A 16,241-nucleotide genomic window follows, 5' to 3' on the forward strand; every position below is an offset into this window, starting at 1 on the left:
TTAAAAGTTCCTTGTAGGGGCATTACGCACCACAATTCATAATCATGATTATTGTCACTTCAGTAAAAAAAAGGAGACAAAAATTGTCAAACAGGTTTCCCCTATTCCCAGAAGTACAGATTAGCAAGTCTTATATACACGATATTCAAGGAAGTGCAGCCGATGGTCTAAATTGGAAACTGCAGTACACCCTCGCACCACTGAGCACTGAACCGATACATCTGACTCTGTGGAGCAGTTGAACCCGAAATGACACAGCTGAAGAAGGCTGTGTTTGAGCTTAACCAATTCCCCCTGCCAAGCTGTCCCAGTCGTTGCTCAAACCCCTCTGCCGATCTGGGGAGAGTTGGAGACTAGCACATGCTCCCTCTGATACATGTGAAGTCGCCAGTTGCTTCTTTTCACCTGACAGCGAGGAGTTTCACTGGCAGGACATAGCGCGTGGGAGGATCACGCTGTTCCCCTCCCCGCTGAACAGGCCGACCAGAGGCAGAGAGGCACCAGTACAGCGACCAGGACATATACCCTTAATCCCACCCGCAGACACTGCCAATTGTGACTGTATGGATGCCCGACCAAGCCGGAGGCAACATGATGTTTTTATAACTCCGCCGGCGATAGCCAGGCCAGAGGCATTATGGATCCGGGTTGTCCGTATGTACGTACGTACGTACATCTAATTTGCCCCAAACGTCCACTTGTACTCAAGGATGAACTGATTACATTTTGGTGGTCAAAGGTCAAGGTCACCGACTCCATGAACGCCATTTTCAAGCTCGGCAACGCCATATCTCAGTAAACCCTTGACGAAATTTCTTCACATTTGGCTCAAATGTGAAAGTCTCGACAAACATGGATGTCGACTGCTCACTTGTTGGCGGAGACATATATCCGCGGTGCGGTAGTTCTAGTTCTATTCATTTTGAATAATTTCTTGTGTTGATCAGATGGTCATGTTGCGAATGCCCCGAACTCGTTCTCTGTTGGGGGCCTCAAACTGCTCCAAATCTGCCTTCAGTTTACTTGCTTCTGGTCGGTCTTCTGGCTTTGCACTCAGCATTGACTTGATTATTTTGTGCTGTAACAGAACAACAAAAACATATATTAATAAGGCTGACAGATTGCATTATTTTTTGGAGGCCAACCTCGATATTGCAAATAAATCGAAGATGATGATGATAATGTAATAATGTACCTCTTTGGGAAACTTCAGGGAAAACTCTTGAGGAAGTTTCTGAATTCTGACTTCTGGCCAAATCTGGAATTCATGCAATAATAATAGGGAGAAAGAACATGTAGCCTAATTAGTCTGCCATAAAGTAATAACTTGTCCACAATTAAATGAGAGATTAAACAAAAGAGAAATTATCAAGTTACATCTTAAATGGTATCTACACTGCTTTGTGATACCTGCTGTTGAGAAGAAATCAACAGTACTGGTAAATACCTAGCTGGTTCCTTATTTGTATGCAATTGACATAGGCAGGCCTATAATAGTATATCATGCTAAAATTGTATTAGTAAATAACTACTATTAATAAGATACAGAATTTTGCATTGTGTCTTTGAAAGACTCACCGTTGCTTTTTCTGCACCAGTGAAGAGTTTCCAAAGGAGTTCAAAGTAGATCAACCCCAAAGCAAATATATCCACTTTTTTGTCATAAGTGCGCTGGCTCTCCTGTCATAAAACAAGAACACAATAATGACAAGAGGCACTCGAGTTACCTAATGTCCCGCCATAATCACATGACATTCATCATGACCAGTTATGGTAATTAACTTAATTGATGCATTAATTAGCAAATATTAACACAAAGGCCGTATTAATATGAACTCCATATCGTAAAGCATAAAGTTATGGTTGTAGTTTTTTAAATCAGTTTTTCCTCATTAATATGCAAATGTATGCTGCAAGGTGTTGCAAAGTCTAATCAGATCACTTGGTGTAAGTATGGAGGTTCTGTCACGTATTGTTCTTGCGTTCACAAGAATGTGTCTACACACAGACATAAGATAATGTCCTGCATACCATGTGCCATGGAGTTGGAAACACATTTTTAAACAATAGAGAAGAATCGTAAAGTAGATGTGAAAACAGAGGGTCTTACTTGTTCAGGAGCCATGTAAGACTTGGTTCCTATGCACTTGGTTCTCTCCATCAGGTTCTCGTCATTGTCATTATCCTCGGCAGTGACCAGACCGAAGTCCCCAATCTTCACCTCTTCCCCCCTTCCAAACATGATGTTGTCAGGCTAACCAATGAAAAGCAACAACAGCAATTAACACAAATAAATGTCTATCTCAATCTGTATAAATAATAGACTGATTGACTTTGTCTCACCTTAAGGTCCCTATGGATATGCTTCTTGGAGTGGATATACTCTACTCCATTAACTATTTGCTGAGCAATGGACAGACTTTCTTCCCTTCTCTTGGGGTCTCGCTGACAGGTATTCTTCTCATCTATCCACACTCGAAGGGTTTTGTCACATAACTCCATCTGAATGTAGAGGTAGTGAGCAGGCGAATCACTGCTAGACCTAGAAAAATAAACAACAATAAATATTACATACCCTCAACGTTTAGTAAATGTTTAATAAGTAGAGTAAGGAATTGAATAAGTGGGTGGGACTTACTGGGAAGAGCTGTAACTGTCACTTATTTCACTATTAGTGACATAATTGTAGTCTGAATTCTCCTCCCAGCATGTGTAGTATCTGACAATATTCACATTCTGAAACTCTGCCAACGCCATCGCCTCTTTTAGAGCTTTCCTGATCAAAGGGGTTACAATAAAATAGCTGTTAATCACACTTTCAACCTATCATGTACTACATCTGTAAGTGCATTTATTTCACACAAGTACCATAACATGTACACTGAAAAAATTAGGCAGCATTGTATACTAGACTTACTCTTTAAAGTTGACGATCTTTACAGCAAAATACTTCCTCACAAGTTTTTGTCTTGCCTTGTAAACACGACCGAAGCCTCCTTTGCCAAGGCGCTCTATGGAATCAAACTCTGATACAAACCTGTTGAGATTAACATATATATTATAGACTCTACAGAGGCAAAAAACTGAAAAACTTATTAAATTATTTAGACAACACGCAAACTAAAGATCATATCATCATATATATATATATATGCATGTATGTGTGTGTGTGTGTGTGTGTGTATATAGGCATTACAATTCAATGTTTAAATTGACCTTGAGATTAGTGCTTGGGTCGATGTATTCACACTGGGTGTACTTCTGGTCTTTTCTTTTAACACGTCATCCTAGTGGGGCAGATTAAATGCACTTTTAATGTAAAATCGTTCACTTCCGGAAAGAAGCACCAAAATTGGCACAAATACTCCTTATGGATTGTTTGTTTTGATCAAAGCTATTAGCCACGCCAAAAAAAAAATCCAAGATGGCCACCATTTCCAGCCCGAAAATACTATTTTGGGGGCAACTTTGTGTAGAATTGTCCAATATGAATGATCTTGCTATCAAGTCATACATTTATGATGACAGAGAAGCCAGATTTATTCCACGTACATTTCAAAATGCTACCATTTTAAAACATGGCTGCCATTTCCACTGTCCAGGGCGATTTTGAAGATTCTGGTGTCAATCCTTCTTATATCTCCTTCTGCCTTTTACTCCAGGGTTAAAACAGAGCGTAATCTCTAATCACATCTGCAGCTAAACAGTGCTGTTCAATCATAACCAAAGCTGTAGCATTTGGACCTTCCACGACATTCAATTCTGCATCCACACTTGGTCAGTAGTTGGCAACTCTCTAAAATGGGGGGGGGGGGGGGGGGGGAGAGATCAGTCCACAAGATCTGCCACATATCGCCTTTCTTGATCCACCCCCAGTCAGAAGGACGTTGTGCTTCTGGTTGACAAAGTAATGATTGGCCCCATATCCATCCAGCCTGGTAGGCAGCACGCATTACATGCTGGAGTAGAAGGGATGGCTTTGCATGGCCACTGATTCTGAGCAAACATGTGCACTCTACTCTACACACTCTATACTCTGTACACAAAGAGTTTATTCATTAATAAAACATTGGAAAATGTGCCTTTTTCACTTAAGGTGCATTCACACCGACCTATTAAAGTTTTTCGCTGGCATCGAGTTTACATACAAAGTCAATGCAAACGAGCGATTGAGCGTATATTCGCCCGGGAGAAAAATCGCTGGGCGTCCGAGCGACAGATAAAATTCGCTCGTCGCCCGAGATGAAATATGCCAACTCGAGCGAAATTTTGCTGGCATCAGTCGCTCGCTGTTCAACGCTGATTGGCTGCCGTGTGACAGTGAGTCAAGGATCACACTGGCTTGGAACAAACCGCTGGTTTATTGTGTGGCAACAAACCGCATTGACAGCTGATTGACAGGCTGACAGCTGACATGAAGTGAAGTCTGTACTACCGGTATAGAGCTCGCGTTAGGAGCATGCTGATAGGCTTAGCTTGTAAACAACTACGGTGGCTCGTAGTGGACAAACATGACATTGCGTAACGTTATAGCCCTCAGATGTCCGTCAATTGTTGTGCATGTTGACGACCGATTTAAACACAGCGACAGAGCGATTCCAAAGGGTTGAATCGAGCGACAGAGAGAAAAATAAATATCTCGGTGTGAACACAGACCCAATGATCTGCTTTGTTGATACCCTTGAAGAATGACAGGCTGTGTATAAAAAGCAGTTGACAGGATTTCCAGACAGAGTTCAAGGACGACATAGGCTATAACTGACCTGAACCTTGGGTCGGTTTGAGGAATCCGTGATGTTGAGTAACACTGAGTATGTTGGGGTTGTTGGAGGGCGGCTGGACAGCTCCCAGGTGTAAGGCTGGCATGTGGCCGCACTGCCCTTCTCTCCACTGGCTCCCTTCTCCCTCTGGCACCCCTCAGCTGGGGCTTTGATGCTCCTTTCCATCCTCTCTTTGCAGCGGCTGGACAGATCCCATGTGGGAGGGGTGACCCCATGCTTAGTGACTTCACCTTGCTTTTCCAGGGCGTACAGGGTGGGATTGACCTGCTTAGCTCTCTTAAGACCCAGGTTTTGGGCTATGACTCGAGCCGTAGCCCTCCCTGCCTCCAGGAGGTACTGCAGCACACGCGCGTTTATGGTGGGAGGCTTCAGTTCCTGGCTAGTGGAGTCAGTGACAGGCTGTTGTTTGCCCTGGTGCTCGGCTTCTGCTGGTGACTGGGCTTCTTTCTGCTCAGAGTCAGATAACTCTAAGAAAGAGGAGGAATTGTTCTCATCTATCCACCCTCGAAGGATTTTCTTGTCACATAACTCCATCTGAATGTAGAGGTAGTGAGCAGGCAAATCGCAGCTAGACCTAGAAAAGTAAACAACAATAAATATTACATACCCTCAACATTTAGTAAATGTTTAATAAGTAGAGTAAGGAATTGAATAAGTGGGTGGGACTTACTGGGAAGAGCTGTAACTGTCACTTATTTCACTATTAGTGACATAACTGTAGTCTGAATCCTCATCCCAGCATGTGTTGTATCTGACAATATTCACATTCTGAAACTCTGCCAACGCCATCGCCTCTTGTAGAGCATTCCTGATCAAAGGGGTTACAATAAAATAGCTGTTAATCACACTTTCAACCTATCATGTACTACATCTGTAAGTGCATTTATTTCACACAAGTACCATAACATGTACACTGAAAACATGAGGCAACATTGTATACTAGACTTACTTTGAATAGGGGACGATCTTTACAGCAAAGTACTTCCCACTAAACTCTGATGCAAACCTGTTGAGATTAACAGATATATTATAGACTCTATAGAGGCAAAAAACTGAAAAACTTGAAATTATTTAGACAACATGCAAAGTAAAGATCAGATCATATATATATATTATATATATATATATATATATATATATATATATATATATATATGTGTGTGTGTGTGTAAGCATTGCAATTCAATGTTTAAATTGACCTTGAGATTAGTGCTTGGGTTGATGTATTCACACTGGGTGTACTTCTGGTCTTCTTTTCTTTTAACACGTCATCCTAGTGGGGCAGATTAAATGCACTTTTAATGTAAAATTGTTTACTTCCGGAAAGAAGCACCAAAATTGGCACAAATACTCCTTATGGATTGTTTGTTTTGATCAAAGCTATTAGCCACGCCAAAAAAAATCAGGATCAGTCCACAAGATCTGCCAAATATCGCCTTTCTTGGTCCACCCCCAGTCAGAAGGACGTTGTGCTTCTGGTTGACAAAGTAATGATTGGCCCCATATGCATCCAGCCTGGTAGGCAGCACGCATTACATGCTGGAGTAGAAGGGATGGCTTCGCATGGCCACTGCTTCTGAGCAAACATGTGCACTCTACTCTACATGATTCAAGATTCTTATTGTCACTCCGTAGTACAAGTATCACGTGTGAAATTCTTGTGCTGTAGACTCCGTTACAACATAGTGCAAAATAACAGGGCATATAGTTGCAGGAAAACAAGAGAAACAACAAGCAATAACAGTAAAGCAATAAAAACAAGCCAGAAACAGTGACATTCACTGCACATACTGTATGTGCAAATAGCATAGACATCATTTAGACATAATTAAACATTCTGTTTGCACAGGTGCAAATAACAGACATAATTAAACATACGTAATGGTAGCAGCTGCAGTACAGCTACTACATGAGTGTTGTGAGTTTATTTGTGTATGTTAAGGAGTCTCGTGGCCTGCGGTAAGAAACTGTCCCTCAAGCGATTTGTGCGTGCTTTTGGGACCCTGTATCTCCTCCCTGAGGGTAACAGGGAGAACAGGCTGTTGTTGGGGTGGTTTGTGTCCTTGATGATCTTCAGGGACCTCCTGAGGCACCGCTGGTTGTACAGTTCCTGCAGTTCTGGCAGCTCACATCCTGTTACGTGCTGGGCCGCGCGCCTCACTCTTCTTAGCGCCCTGCGGTCCATGGTGGTACAGTTCCCATACCAGGTGGTGAAGCAGCCAGTCAGCAGGCTTTCAATGGTGCCTCTGTAGAAGTCCCTGAGGATTTTTGGCCTTAGTCCAAATTTCTTCAGGCACCTGAGTCCGTGTAGTCGCTGTTGGGCCTTTTTGACAACAGTGCCGGTGTGACCGGCCCATGTCAGGTCCTGGTGGATGTTCTCCCAGTCCCAGGTACTTGAAGCTGTCCACCCTTTCCACCACTGTGCCATTGATGGTGATTGGGGGGTGTGTGCCCCCCCCCTTCTGTAGTCTACAATGATCTCCTTGGTCTTGGAGACGTTTAGAGAGAGGTGGTTGTCCTGGCACCATTGTTCCAGGGCCTCCACCTCCTCTCTGTAGGCCGTCTCGTCGCTCCTGGAGATCAGCCCCACGACTGCTGTGTCATCTGCAAACTTCACGATAGTGTTCGAGGTTTTAGTCGCCACGCAGTCGTGAGTGTAGAGGTCGTACCAGAAGGGGCTGGAGACGCATCCCTGGGGCGCTCCTATGCTGATGGTCAGTGGGGAGGAGGTGAGGTTGCCCACTCTCACCACCTGGCGGCGGTCTGTCAGAAAGTCCAGGATCCAGTCACACATTGCTGTGTTTAGTCCCAGATCCCTGAGTTTGCTTACCAGCCTGGAGGGTACTATGGTGTTGAATGCTGAGCTGTAGTCCACGAACAGCATTCTCACATAGGTGTCCTTCCCCTCCAGGTGAGAGAGGGCAGTGTGGAGTACGTGTGCTATTGCATCCGCTGTGCTCCTGTTGGGGCGGTATGCAAATTGGAGCGTTGAGGCTGGTCACTTTCTGCTGTTTGGGAATGGGGATGATTCTTGCTGCTTTGAAGCAGGAGGGAACTTGCCGGAGGGAGAGGGACTGGTTGAAAATGTCTGTGAATACGCCTGCCAGCTGGTGGGCGCAGGCCTTGTACACGAACGAAGAGTTTATTCATTAATAAAAAAATTGAAAATGTGGCTTTTTCACTTACAAACAGACCCAATGATCTGCTTTGTTGATACCCTTGAAGAATGACAGGCTGTGTATAAAAAGCAGTTGACAGGATTTCCAGACAGAGTTCAAGGACGACACAACATAGGCTATAACTGACCTGAACCTTGGGTCGGTTTGAGGAATCCGTGCTGTAGAGTAACACCGAGTATGTTGGAGGGCGGCTGGACAGCTCCCAGATGTAAGGCTGGCATGTGGCCGCACTGCCCTTCTCTCCACTGGCTCCCTTCTCCCTCTGGCACCCCTCAGCTGGGGCTTTGATGCTCCTTTCCATCCTCTCTTTGCAGCGGCTGGACAGATCCCATGTGGGAGGGGTGACCCCATGCTTAGTGACTTCACCTTGCTTTTCCAGGGCGTACAGGGTGGGATTGACCTGCTTAGCCTTCGTAAGACCCAGGTTTTTGGCTATGACCAGAGCCGTAGCCCCTCCTGCCTCCAGGAGGTACTGCAGCACACGCACGTTCATGGTGGGAGGCTTCAGTTCCTGGCAAGCGGAGTCCGTGACAGGCTGTTGTTTGCCCTGGTGCTTGGCTTCTGCTGGTGACTGTGCTTCTTTCTGCTTGGAGGCAGATAACTCTAAGAAAGAGAAGGAGGAAGAACTGGATTCAGTCCTCTTATCTCAATTTGAGATTGAGCATTGCTGAACGGTTTGGAGAGGAGGAGAAGAAAAGCTCCTGAACACCATACTCAAAGAACCAAAGAGCGATGAGGACCCACAACATTAAGCAGGAGATGAAAGTGCTGAAGTCTCAGTACAAGGTGGCAGGAGAAGAGGAACGCAGTGGCCTGGCCAAGCTGATGTGCATCCTACGAAAGAAGATCAGGATCCTCTGACGGGCAGAGTGGCATCGGAGGCGGCCTCACGAAAGGGCCCAAAAACATGCTGCTTTTATTTACAATCCCTTCAAGTTCACCAAGAAGTTGCTGGGACAGAAGCCCAGTGGGAAGTTGGTCTGCTCGCAGGAAGAAATGGATCAACATCTGAAGCAGACATACAGCGACCCTGAGAAGAGGAAGGAATTGGGCGAGTGCAACATCCTCATAGACCCCCCTGAACCGGAGGTGCAGTTCGACATGTCAGAACTGCAGCTAAAGGAGATCAGAGAGGTCGTCCGCAAAGCAAGGGCAAGTTCTGCTCCAGGACCAAGCAGCACCTCGTACAAAGTGTACAAGAACTGTCCCAAAATCCTCCAGCATCTATGGAAGATCCTGCGAGTCTTCTGGAGAACGGGGAAAATCCCAGAAAGGTGGAGAGTGGCTGAAGGGGTGTGGATCCCAAAGGAAGAGAACTCCACCCAGCTAGACCAGTTCCGCATAATCTCCCTGCTGTGTGTCGAGGCGAAGATCTTCTTCAGTGCCGTTTCCAATCGGCTGTGCACTTACCTGGCCAAGAACACCTACACTGATACATCAGTCCAGAAGGGTGGCATTTCAGGGATGCTAGGCTGTCTGGAGCACACCGGTGTGGTGACACAGCTCATCAGGGAGGCCAGGGAGAACAAAGGCAACCTGTCAGTGTTATGGCTAGACCTGGCAAATGCATATGGCTCCATGCCACACAAACTGGTACAGCTCACTCTGTCAAAACATCATGTCCCCAGCAGAATTAGAGGCCTCATCACTGATTACTACAGCAACTTCAGGATAAGAGTCTCTTCAGGAGCAGTTACATCAAGCTGGCACAAGGTAGAGATCGGCATCATCACAGGGTGCACTATCTCTGTGGCACTGTTCGCCCTAGCCATGAACATGCTGCTGAACCAGATTGCAGAGGGCCCAGGACAAAGTCTGCCCAACGGCAACCACCCATCAGGGCATTCATGGATGACCTCACCGTCACCACAGAATCAGTTCCGGGGTGCCGGTGGATTCTACAGATGCTCGAAAAGCTGGTGGAGTGGGCCCAGATGCGTTTCAAACCAGCCAAATCCAAGATATATAGTGCTGAGGAAAGGGAAGGTGGAGAACAAGTGCTGGTTTAACATCGCAGGCACAGTCATTCCAACCATCACAGAGAAACCAGTCAAAAGCTTAGGCAAGGTTTTTGACATCATCCATCCACACGTCATCCATCCACTTGGCTTGCACCGAGTTGGAAGGCTGGCTGAAGTCCGTGGATAAGTCTGGCCTACCCGGAAAGTTCAAAGCCCGGGTGTATCAGCACGGCATTCTTCCCAGAATTCTGTGGCCCCTCCTTGTCTATGCAGTTAGAGAGAAGGGTCAGTAACCACCTCAGGAGATGGCTGGGGCTACCAAAGAGCCTGAGCAGCATTGCACTCTGCGGACACCACAACAAACTACAGCTACCCTTCAGATCCTTGGAGGAGTTCAAGGTAACAAAAGCCAGAGAAGTGGTGCAGTACAGGGACTCCCGTGATCCAAAGGTGGCAAAAGGCAGGGATCCAAGTGAGGACTGGCAGGAAGTGGAGGGCAGAAGAAGCAGTTCAGGTAGCAGAGGCAAGGCTCTGTCACAAGGAGCTGGTGTTGTCCATTGGCCAAAGCAGAAATCGGTACCACCTGAGGTGATCGCACGATTTTGTTATTTTTGTCTTCCTACATGTCTCTAGTTTATATTTTGTTATGATAACCCTGCCGATTTGTTAGCTTAAGGATAGTTATCACTCTGTAAACAGGCCTACCCCCATATAAACGACAAAACCCTGATTTCTGTGTATTAGTCCAGATGATATGTGAAAATGATGTTCCCTTTTTCGTAAAAGCATGAAACTTGGTACGCTTATAGTTTGGGGCTCTGTACATTTTTAGAAATTGAGCCATCGCAAAAATGCCTTGTGGCGGCCATTTTAATTCTGCCATAAGCAAATTATATAGTTTGCATCATATCTCCTGAACCACACATGCTAACACAGAAAAGGTGATGTCTTTCCCAATATTTTCATGGTCAAGGATTACAATGATACCATATAGAACATCATAAACTGTTAAAACTGACTATGTGCTGTTTTGGCCCGCGCAGAGTGCGCACGCCCTCCTCGGAGCCCCGCCTCCAGCACGTGCGCGAAGAGTATGCCAGACGCTTTATACTGTAGCATCGGTTATCAGATACTGTGATTTCCTTCTCACGTAATTAAATTCACCATTGATTAGTCACTTTAACAGTTTATGATGTTCTATATGGTATCATTGTAATCCTTGACCATGAAAACATAGGGATCGACATCACCTTTTCTGTGTTATCATGTGTGGTTCAGGAGATATGATGCAAACTACATAATTTGCGTATGGCGGAATTAAAATGGCCACCACGAGGCATTTTTGTGATGGCTTAATTTCTGAAGATTTACGAAATTATATGCGTACCAAGTTTCATGCTTTTATGAAAAAAAAAGTGAACATGATTTTCACATTATCTGGACTAATACACAGAAATCAGGGTTTTGTAATTTATATGAGAGTAGGTTTTTGACAGAGTGATAACTATCAATAAGCTACCAGATTGGCAGGGTTATCATACCAAAATATAAATTAGAGACATGTAGGAAGACAAAAATACAAAAATTGTGCTGTCCCCTTAGGTGGTACCGATTTCACCATTGGTCCATGGACTAATTGCATTGTATCCTTCTCAAAACACCACTGAATTCACCATTAACTATTCATGTGAACAGTTTATCATACCAAAATATAAACCAGAGATGTAGGAAGACAAAAATGACCAAATTGGGCGGTCACCTTGGGTGGTACCGATATGTCAAAATTTCAGCAGACTAGTGGGGGTGGTCACACGGTGAGTTTTTAATTACAAAGATACAACGTTTTGATCCTCACAGGTCTTCATCAGGCAGTACAAAGAACAAGCTCTCTGTGGGCATCTATATAACCTCGTATGGGGTGGTGGTGCCCCAATCAGGTGATGACAGACACCTGTGATCATTACAAAATACATCATTGTTGACACAGTAGGTCTCTCAACAAGAACAAAACTTTTTTTTTAAGATCACATAATAACAGAGGTAAACAAGTTCTAAAATACCCGATACAAAAGAGATACAAAAAGAAGTAAAACATGCAGGGGAATATTATTGTCCCTATCTATACCAATAAGAAAACCAAAGAAATTTAAAAGCATAGTATGGCAGGCCAAGGTAGGTTCAGGCAGGGTTTGAACCCAGGACTCACAGGTGAGAGTCATATGTGCTAACCACATGACCAAAGAGCCGGGCTCATGTGTAGAATGGCCGGGGTGCATACATATAAATACAGCACTGTCAGGATATAATAAAGATAAAACATCACATCACATTTTCTTATTGGTATAGATCAGTGGTATAGATGGGGACAATAATATTCACCTGCATGTTTTACTTCTTTTTGTATCTCTTTTGTATCGGGTATTTTAGAACTTGTTTACTTCTGTTATTATATCTTTAAAAAAAAAGTTTTGTTCTTGTTGAGAGACCTACTGTGTCAACAATTATGTATTTTGTAATGATCACAGGTGTCTGTCATCACCTGATTGGGGCACCACCGAAACAATTGCAAACTGTGTACATGAACTTCAGCTACAGCATCCGGACGCACCGGCAATAGTGCTTGGAGACATGAATCAGTGTTATCTGGACACTGTGCTACCGGGATTCGAACAATATGTCAAGGACGGGACAAGGAAAAATAACATTCTCGACAAGTGCTATGTGAACATCAAAAACGCATATGCTGCAAAAGTTGGGCCACCTAGCGGGATCCGATTATAATGTTGTGTCCGATCATAATGTTGTGTATATGACTCCAGTATATAAGTCCAAACTAAAAAGGAGTAAACCTGTGAAGAAGGTAATTAGAACATGGACAAATGAAAGTAAGGAACAACTAAAAGCATGCTACGACTTGACAGATTGGGATGTTCTTACAGAACCCTCTTTAGGTGAAACCACTATTGTTACAAATGACTATATTCATTTTTGTGTACAGCTGGTTGTTCCCACCAAGGAAATTAAGATCTATCCAAATAATAAGTCATATGTGACTAAAGATATAAAAGATGTCATAAATGCCAGGAAAGTAGCATTTAAAAATAAAGACTCAGGTGCACTCAATTTAGCAGACAAGAAATTGAGAAATAAATTAAGGGAAGCAAAAGAAGTATATAGACAGCAGTTAGAAGATGCGTTTAAAGCAAACGATCACAAAAAGGCGTGGGATACTATGAAATCAATGACAGGAATGTCATCCCCCACTAAACCTATTGTAACGGATAATGAACTTGACTTCGCCAATGACCTGAATGTTTTCTTTGCTAGATTTGAATCCCCAGATAATTCAAACAAGTGCACTGAAACACTGAAGGATGTAACACCTGCTCCCTCTGACAGAATTATAATAACTGAGGAGGACGTCAGAAAGGTGTTTCAGTGTACTAACACTAGGAAGGCCACCGGGCCAGATGAATGTAGTGCCTATATCCTGAAGAACTTTGCTACTGAGTTAGCGCCAGTGTGGCAGCCGATATTCCAAGCCTCTGTAGATAATCACACTGTCCCTCTGTCATGGAAAACCTCACACATAAAACCACTACCCAAAACTCAACGGCCAAAAGAACATAAGGACTATAGACCCATTGCACTCACTTCAGTGATTATGAAGTCACTTGAAAGAATACTGCTACAGTTTTTAGTAAGTACAACCAAGGACAAAATCGACCCATGCCAATTTGCATATAAGAAAGGATGTGGTACAGAGGATGAGGTTGTCACGCTGGCACATGTCATCACTAAACACTTAGATAAATCTAAAAATAATTATGCAAGAACACTTTTCTTGGATTACTCATCAGCTTTCAATACAATACAGCCAGACATTTTGATATCAAAGATGGTACAGCTGGAACTGAATCCATACTTAATCCACTGGTATGCCTCTTTTCTTACCAACAGGACACAAATGGTGAAAGTGAACCGAACCCTCTCATCAGCAATAACTACTAATGTTGGTGCTCCCCAGGGCAGCGTAAGCTCAGCTTTTCTTTTCACTTTCTACACCGACAACTGTCGCACTGTGGAATGTTTATCTGAGTGTCGTACCACACCAGATCAATATATTCTAAAGTATTCTGATGATACAGTTTTGATCTCTCTGCTTGATAGCTCTAGCGACCCTGGACTGCACCAACATAGAGTAAATAAGGTGGTGGAGTGGAGCGACAACAACGCTCTCTTAATCAATGCAAAAAAGACAGCAGAGATTGTTTTTGGGTCTCCACCTGACACACACAGCACCTCTGTTACTATCCATAACGAACAGATCAAGCAGGTATGCTCCTTCACATACCTAGGAGTAACAATAGACCACCTGCTGTCATGGAAAGACCACGTAGACTCTCTGTGTAAAAAAACAAAGCAAAGACTATACTTTCTTCGCCGATTAAGATCTTTTGGTGCTAGTAAACAGATTCTTCTATTATTTTTTACCTCAGTGATTATGAGTGTTTTACAGTACTGCAGTACCACCTGGTATGGATGCCTGTCTGTTACCTTAAAATCACAACTACTTAGACAGATGAATATTTGTTCAAAAATTGTAGGTAAACCACTGCATAGTCTATTTGAGTCTACATATGTCAACAGTGTATTGAGGTTAGCCAGAAATATTGCCTCAAACACTAATCATGTGTTACATGAAGAATATGAACTCCTGCCCTCTGGCAGGAGATATCTAATTCCAACTTTCAAGAAGGTCAGACTAAGAAAGTCCTTTATACATCAGTCGATCCTGAGGCTTAATCAAGAACATGGCCGAGGGTCAGTGGAGCAGTGACCAGTGCTCTCTGTGTGCTGTATGTGTGTATGTATCTTTGTATTTTTTTGGTTTTGTTCTCTTTGTCATGTGTTTGTGCATGGGACTGCCGCTGTCTTGCAAGACAAATTTCAGTGTGAACTGACAATAAAGTATATCGTATCGTATCGTATCGTATATGAGGTTATATAGATGCCCACAGAGAGCTTGTTCTTTGCACTGCCTGATGAAGACCCGTGAGCGTCGAAACATTGCATCTTTGTAATTAAAAACTCACCGTGGGAGCTTCAAAAACAGTGTGCGCATTATGGATTATCTTTTCCTTTTCCCCTTTTTTATTCTTCCCATGACTTAACTCTGCATTCGATCCTTCCTGTTGATCTTCATTAAAACCTTCTCGGTCACCACCAGCACGTCTCCGCTGTAGGTCTGCTCCATCACATCCACTGTGTCCAGCCTGTTTGCGTTCTCCAGTCGGCATCTTGGGATTTTTGGGAAACCTTCCAGGCTCTGCAGGAACCACTTGAACTTCTCGAACTCTTCCTCTTTCAAATCATCCAGCTTTTCCAAGAGCTTCTCTTTATCTGTTGTCATGAACGGACACATCGCCATCGTTGCTGTCTGGTAAAATCACAGGAAATATTCATTCCAAGAACCAACTTTATCTACTGTCAAGTGTCAGAAAGGGGCTGTAAATTATTTATTTTTAAGCAGAATCTTCAGTAAATGAAATTGTGAACGCTTTGAAAGGCTGATTGATGATACTTCATGCTGTGTATAAACAACCAGATCCAGATTTAGCCTATCACATTTTCTTATCTCTATTCAACTCTGCTTTCAACACTTGTTTTCCACTTGTCCAGTATTATCTGTAGCCTTTACTAACTATAATTTACTGCACGCCCTCCACTACTAGCAGGATTAGGAGGCGTGTGCTACACTTATATAAAGAGTTTTAAGCCTGGAACCAAGCAAAACGGTCTTCCAGAGAAGACCATTAAACATTTCACCCCCACCCCCCTTACCCTTTTTTCACAGTTGTAAAAGGGGTAGTAGCCCCGTTTGGGTTCTGCTAGCATTAGCATAGCTAGCAGAACGAGCGAGTAACAAACGGTAAGATTAGACACTTGGTTATGTATATCAAATATCAATGGCTCTCCTTTTTGATTTCCATCAACATAAAGGATTGATAAATATAAAGGCGCGTGATACTAACCTTAAGACGTTCGTTTTATGTCCAATTTAATCTAATTTAAGCATCCAGATAGCATGCATAGAATGACTACTCTCGAGTATGTAGTCTCTCACTATGGCAAGGTTTGAAACTTCCGCGGACACTGACGCTTTGGAGCAGGCCACTTTGAGCAGAGCAGAGGGGAGGTCCGCCTCTCACATCATGCCATAATCACTTGCCAGTCATGGGGATACCCCTCTATAAAATGGGACGGCCCAGTGTCAGGGAAAAGTCTAGAAGGTTCCAGAATGGTCCAGCAGCTCCGCC

The 16,241-nt window shown here is 43.7% G+C and overlaps 1 protein-coding gene across 1 annotated transcript in view; it reads right to left on the reverse strand.

Annotated features, from left to right (window-relative positions):
- Positions 1–677: 677 nt before the first annotated feature.
- The window catches only part of LOC310796330 (interferon-induced, double-stranded RNA-activated protein kinase-like), a 28,026-nt gene continuing 12,462 nt past the window's right edge, over positions 678–16,241 (reverse strand). The window contains exons 19-24 of the mRNA XM_083658501.1: positions 5,452–5,467; positions 2,344–2,542; positions 2,111–2,254; positions 1,579–1,680; positions 1,196–1,258; positions 678–1,078 (exon numbers count right to left, since the gene is read on the reverse strand). Of these exons, the coding sequence (XP_083514627.1) occupies positions 944–1,078; positions 1,196–1,258; positions 1,579–1,680; positions 2,111–2,254; positions 2,344–2,542; positions 5,452–5,467 (659 nt within the window). The 3' untranslated portion in view covers positions 678–943. The remainder of the gene's footprint in view (positions 1,079–1,195; positions 1,259–1,578; positions 1,681–2,110; positions 2,255–2,343; positions 2,543–5,451; positions 5,468–16,241) is intronic.

Source organism: Poromitra crassiceps (assembly GCF_964638095.1).
Source record: "Poromitra crassiceps genome assembly, chromosome: 22".
NCBI lineage: Eukaryota > Metazoa > Chordata > Actinopteri > Beryciformes > Melamphaidae > Poromitra > Poromitra crassiceps.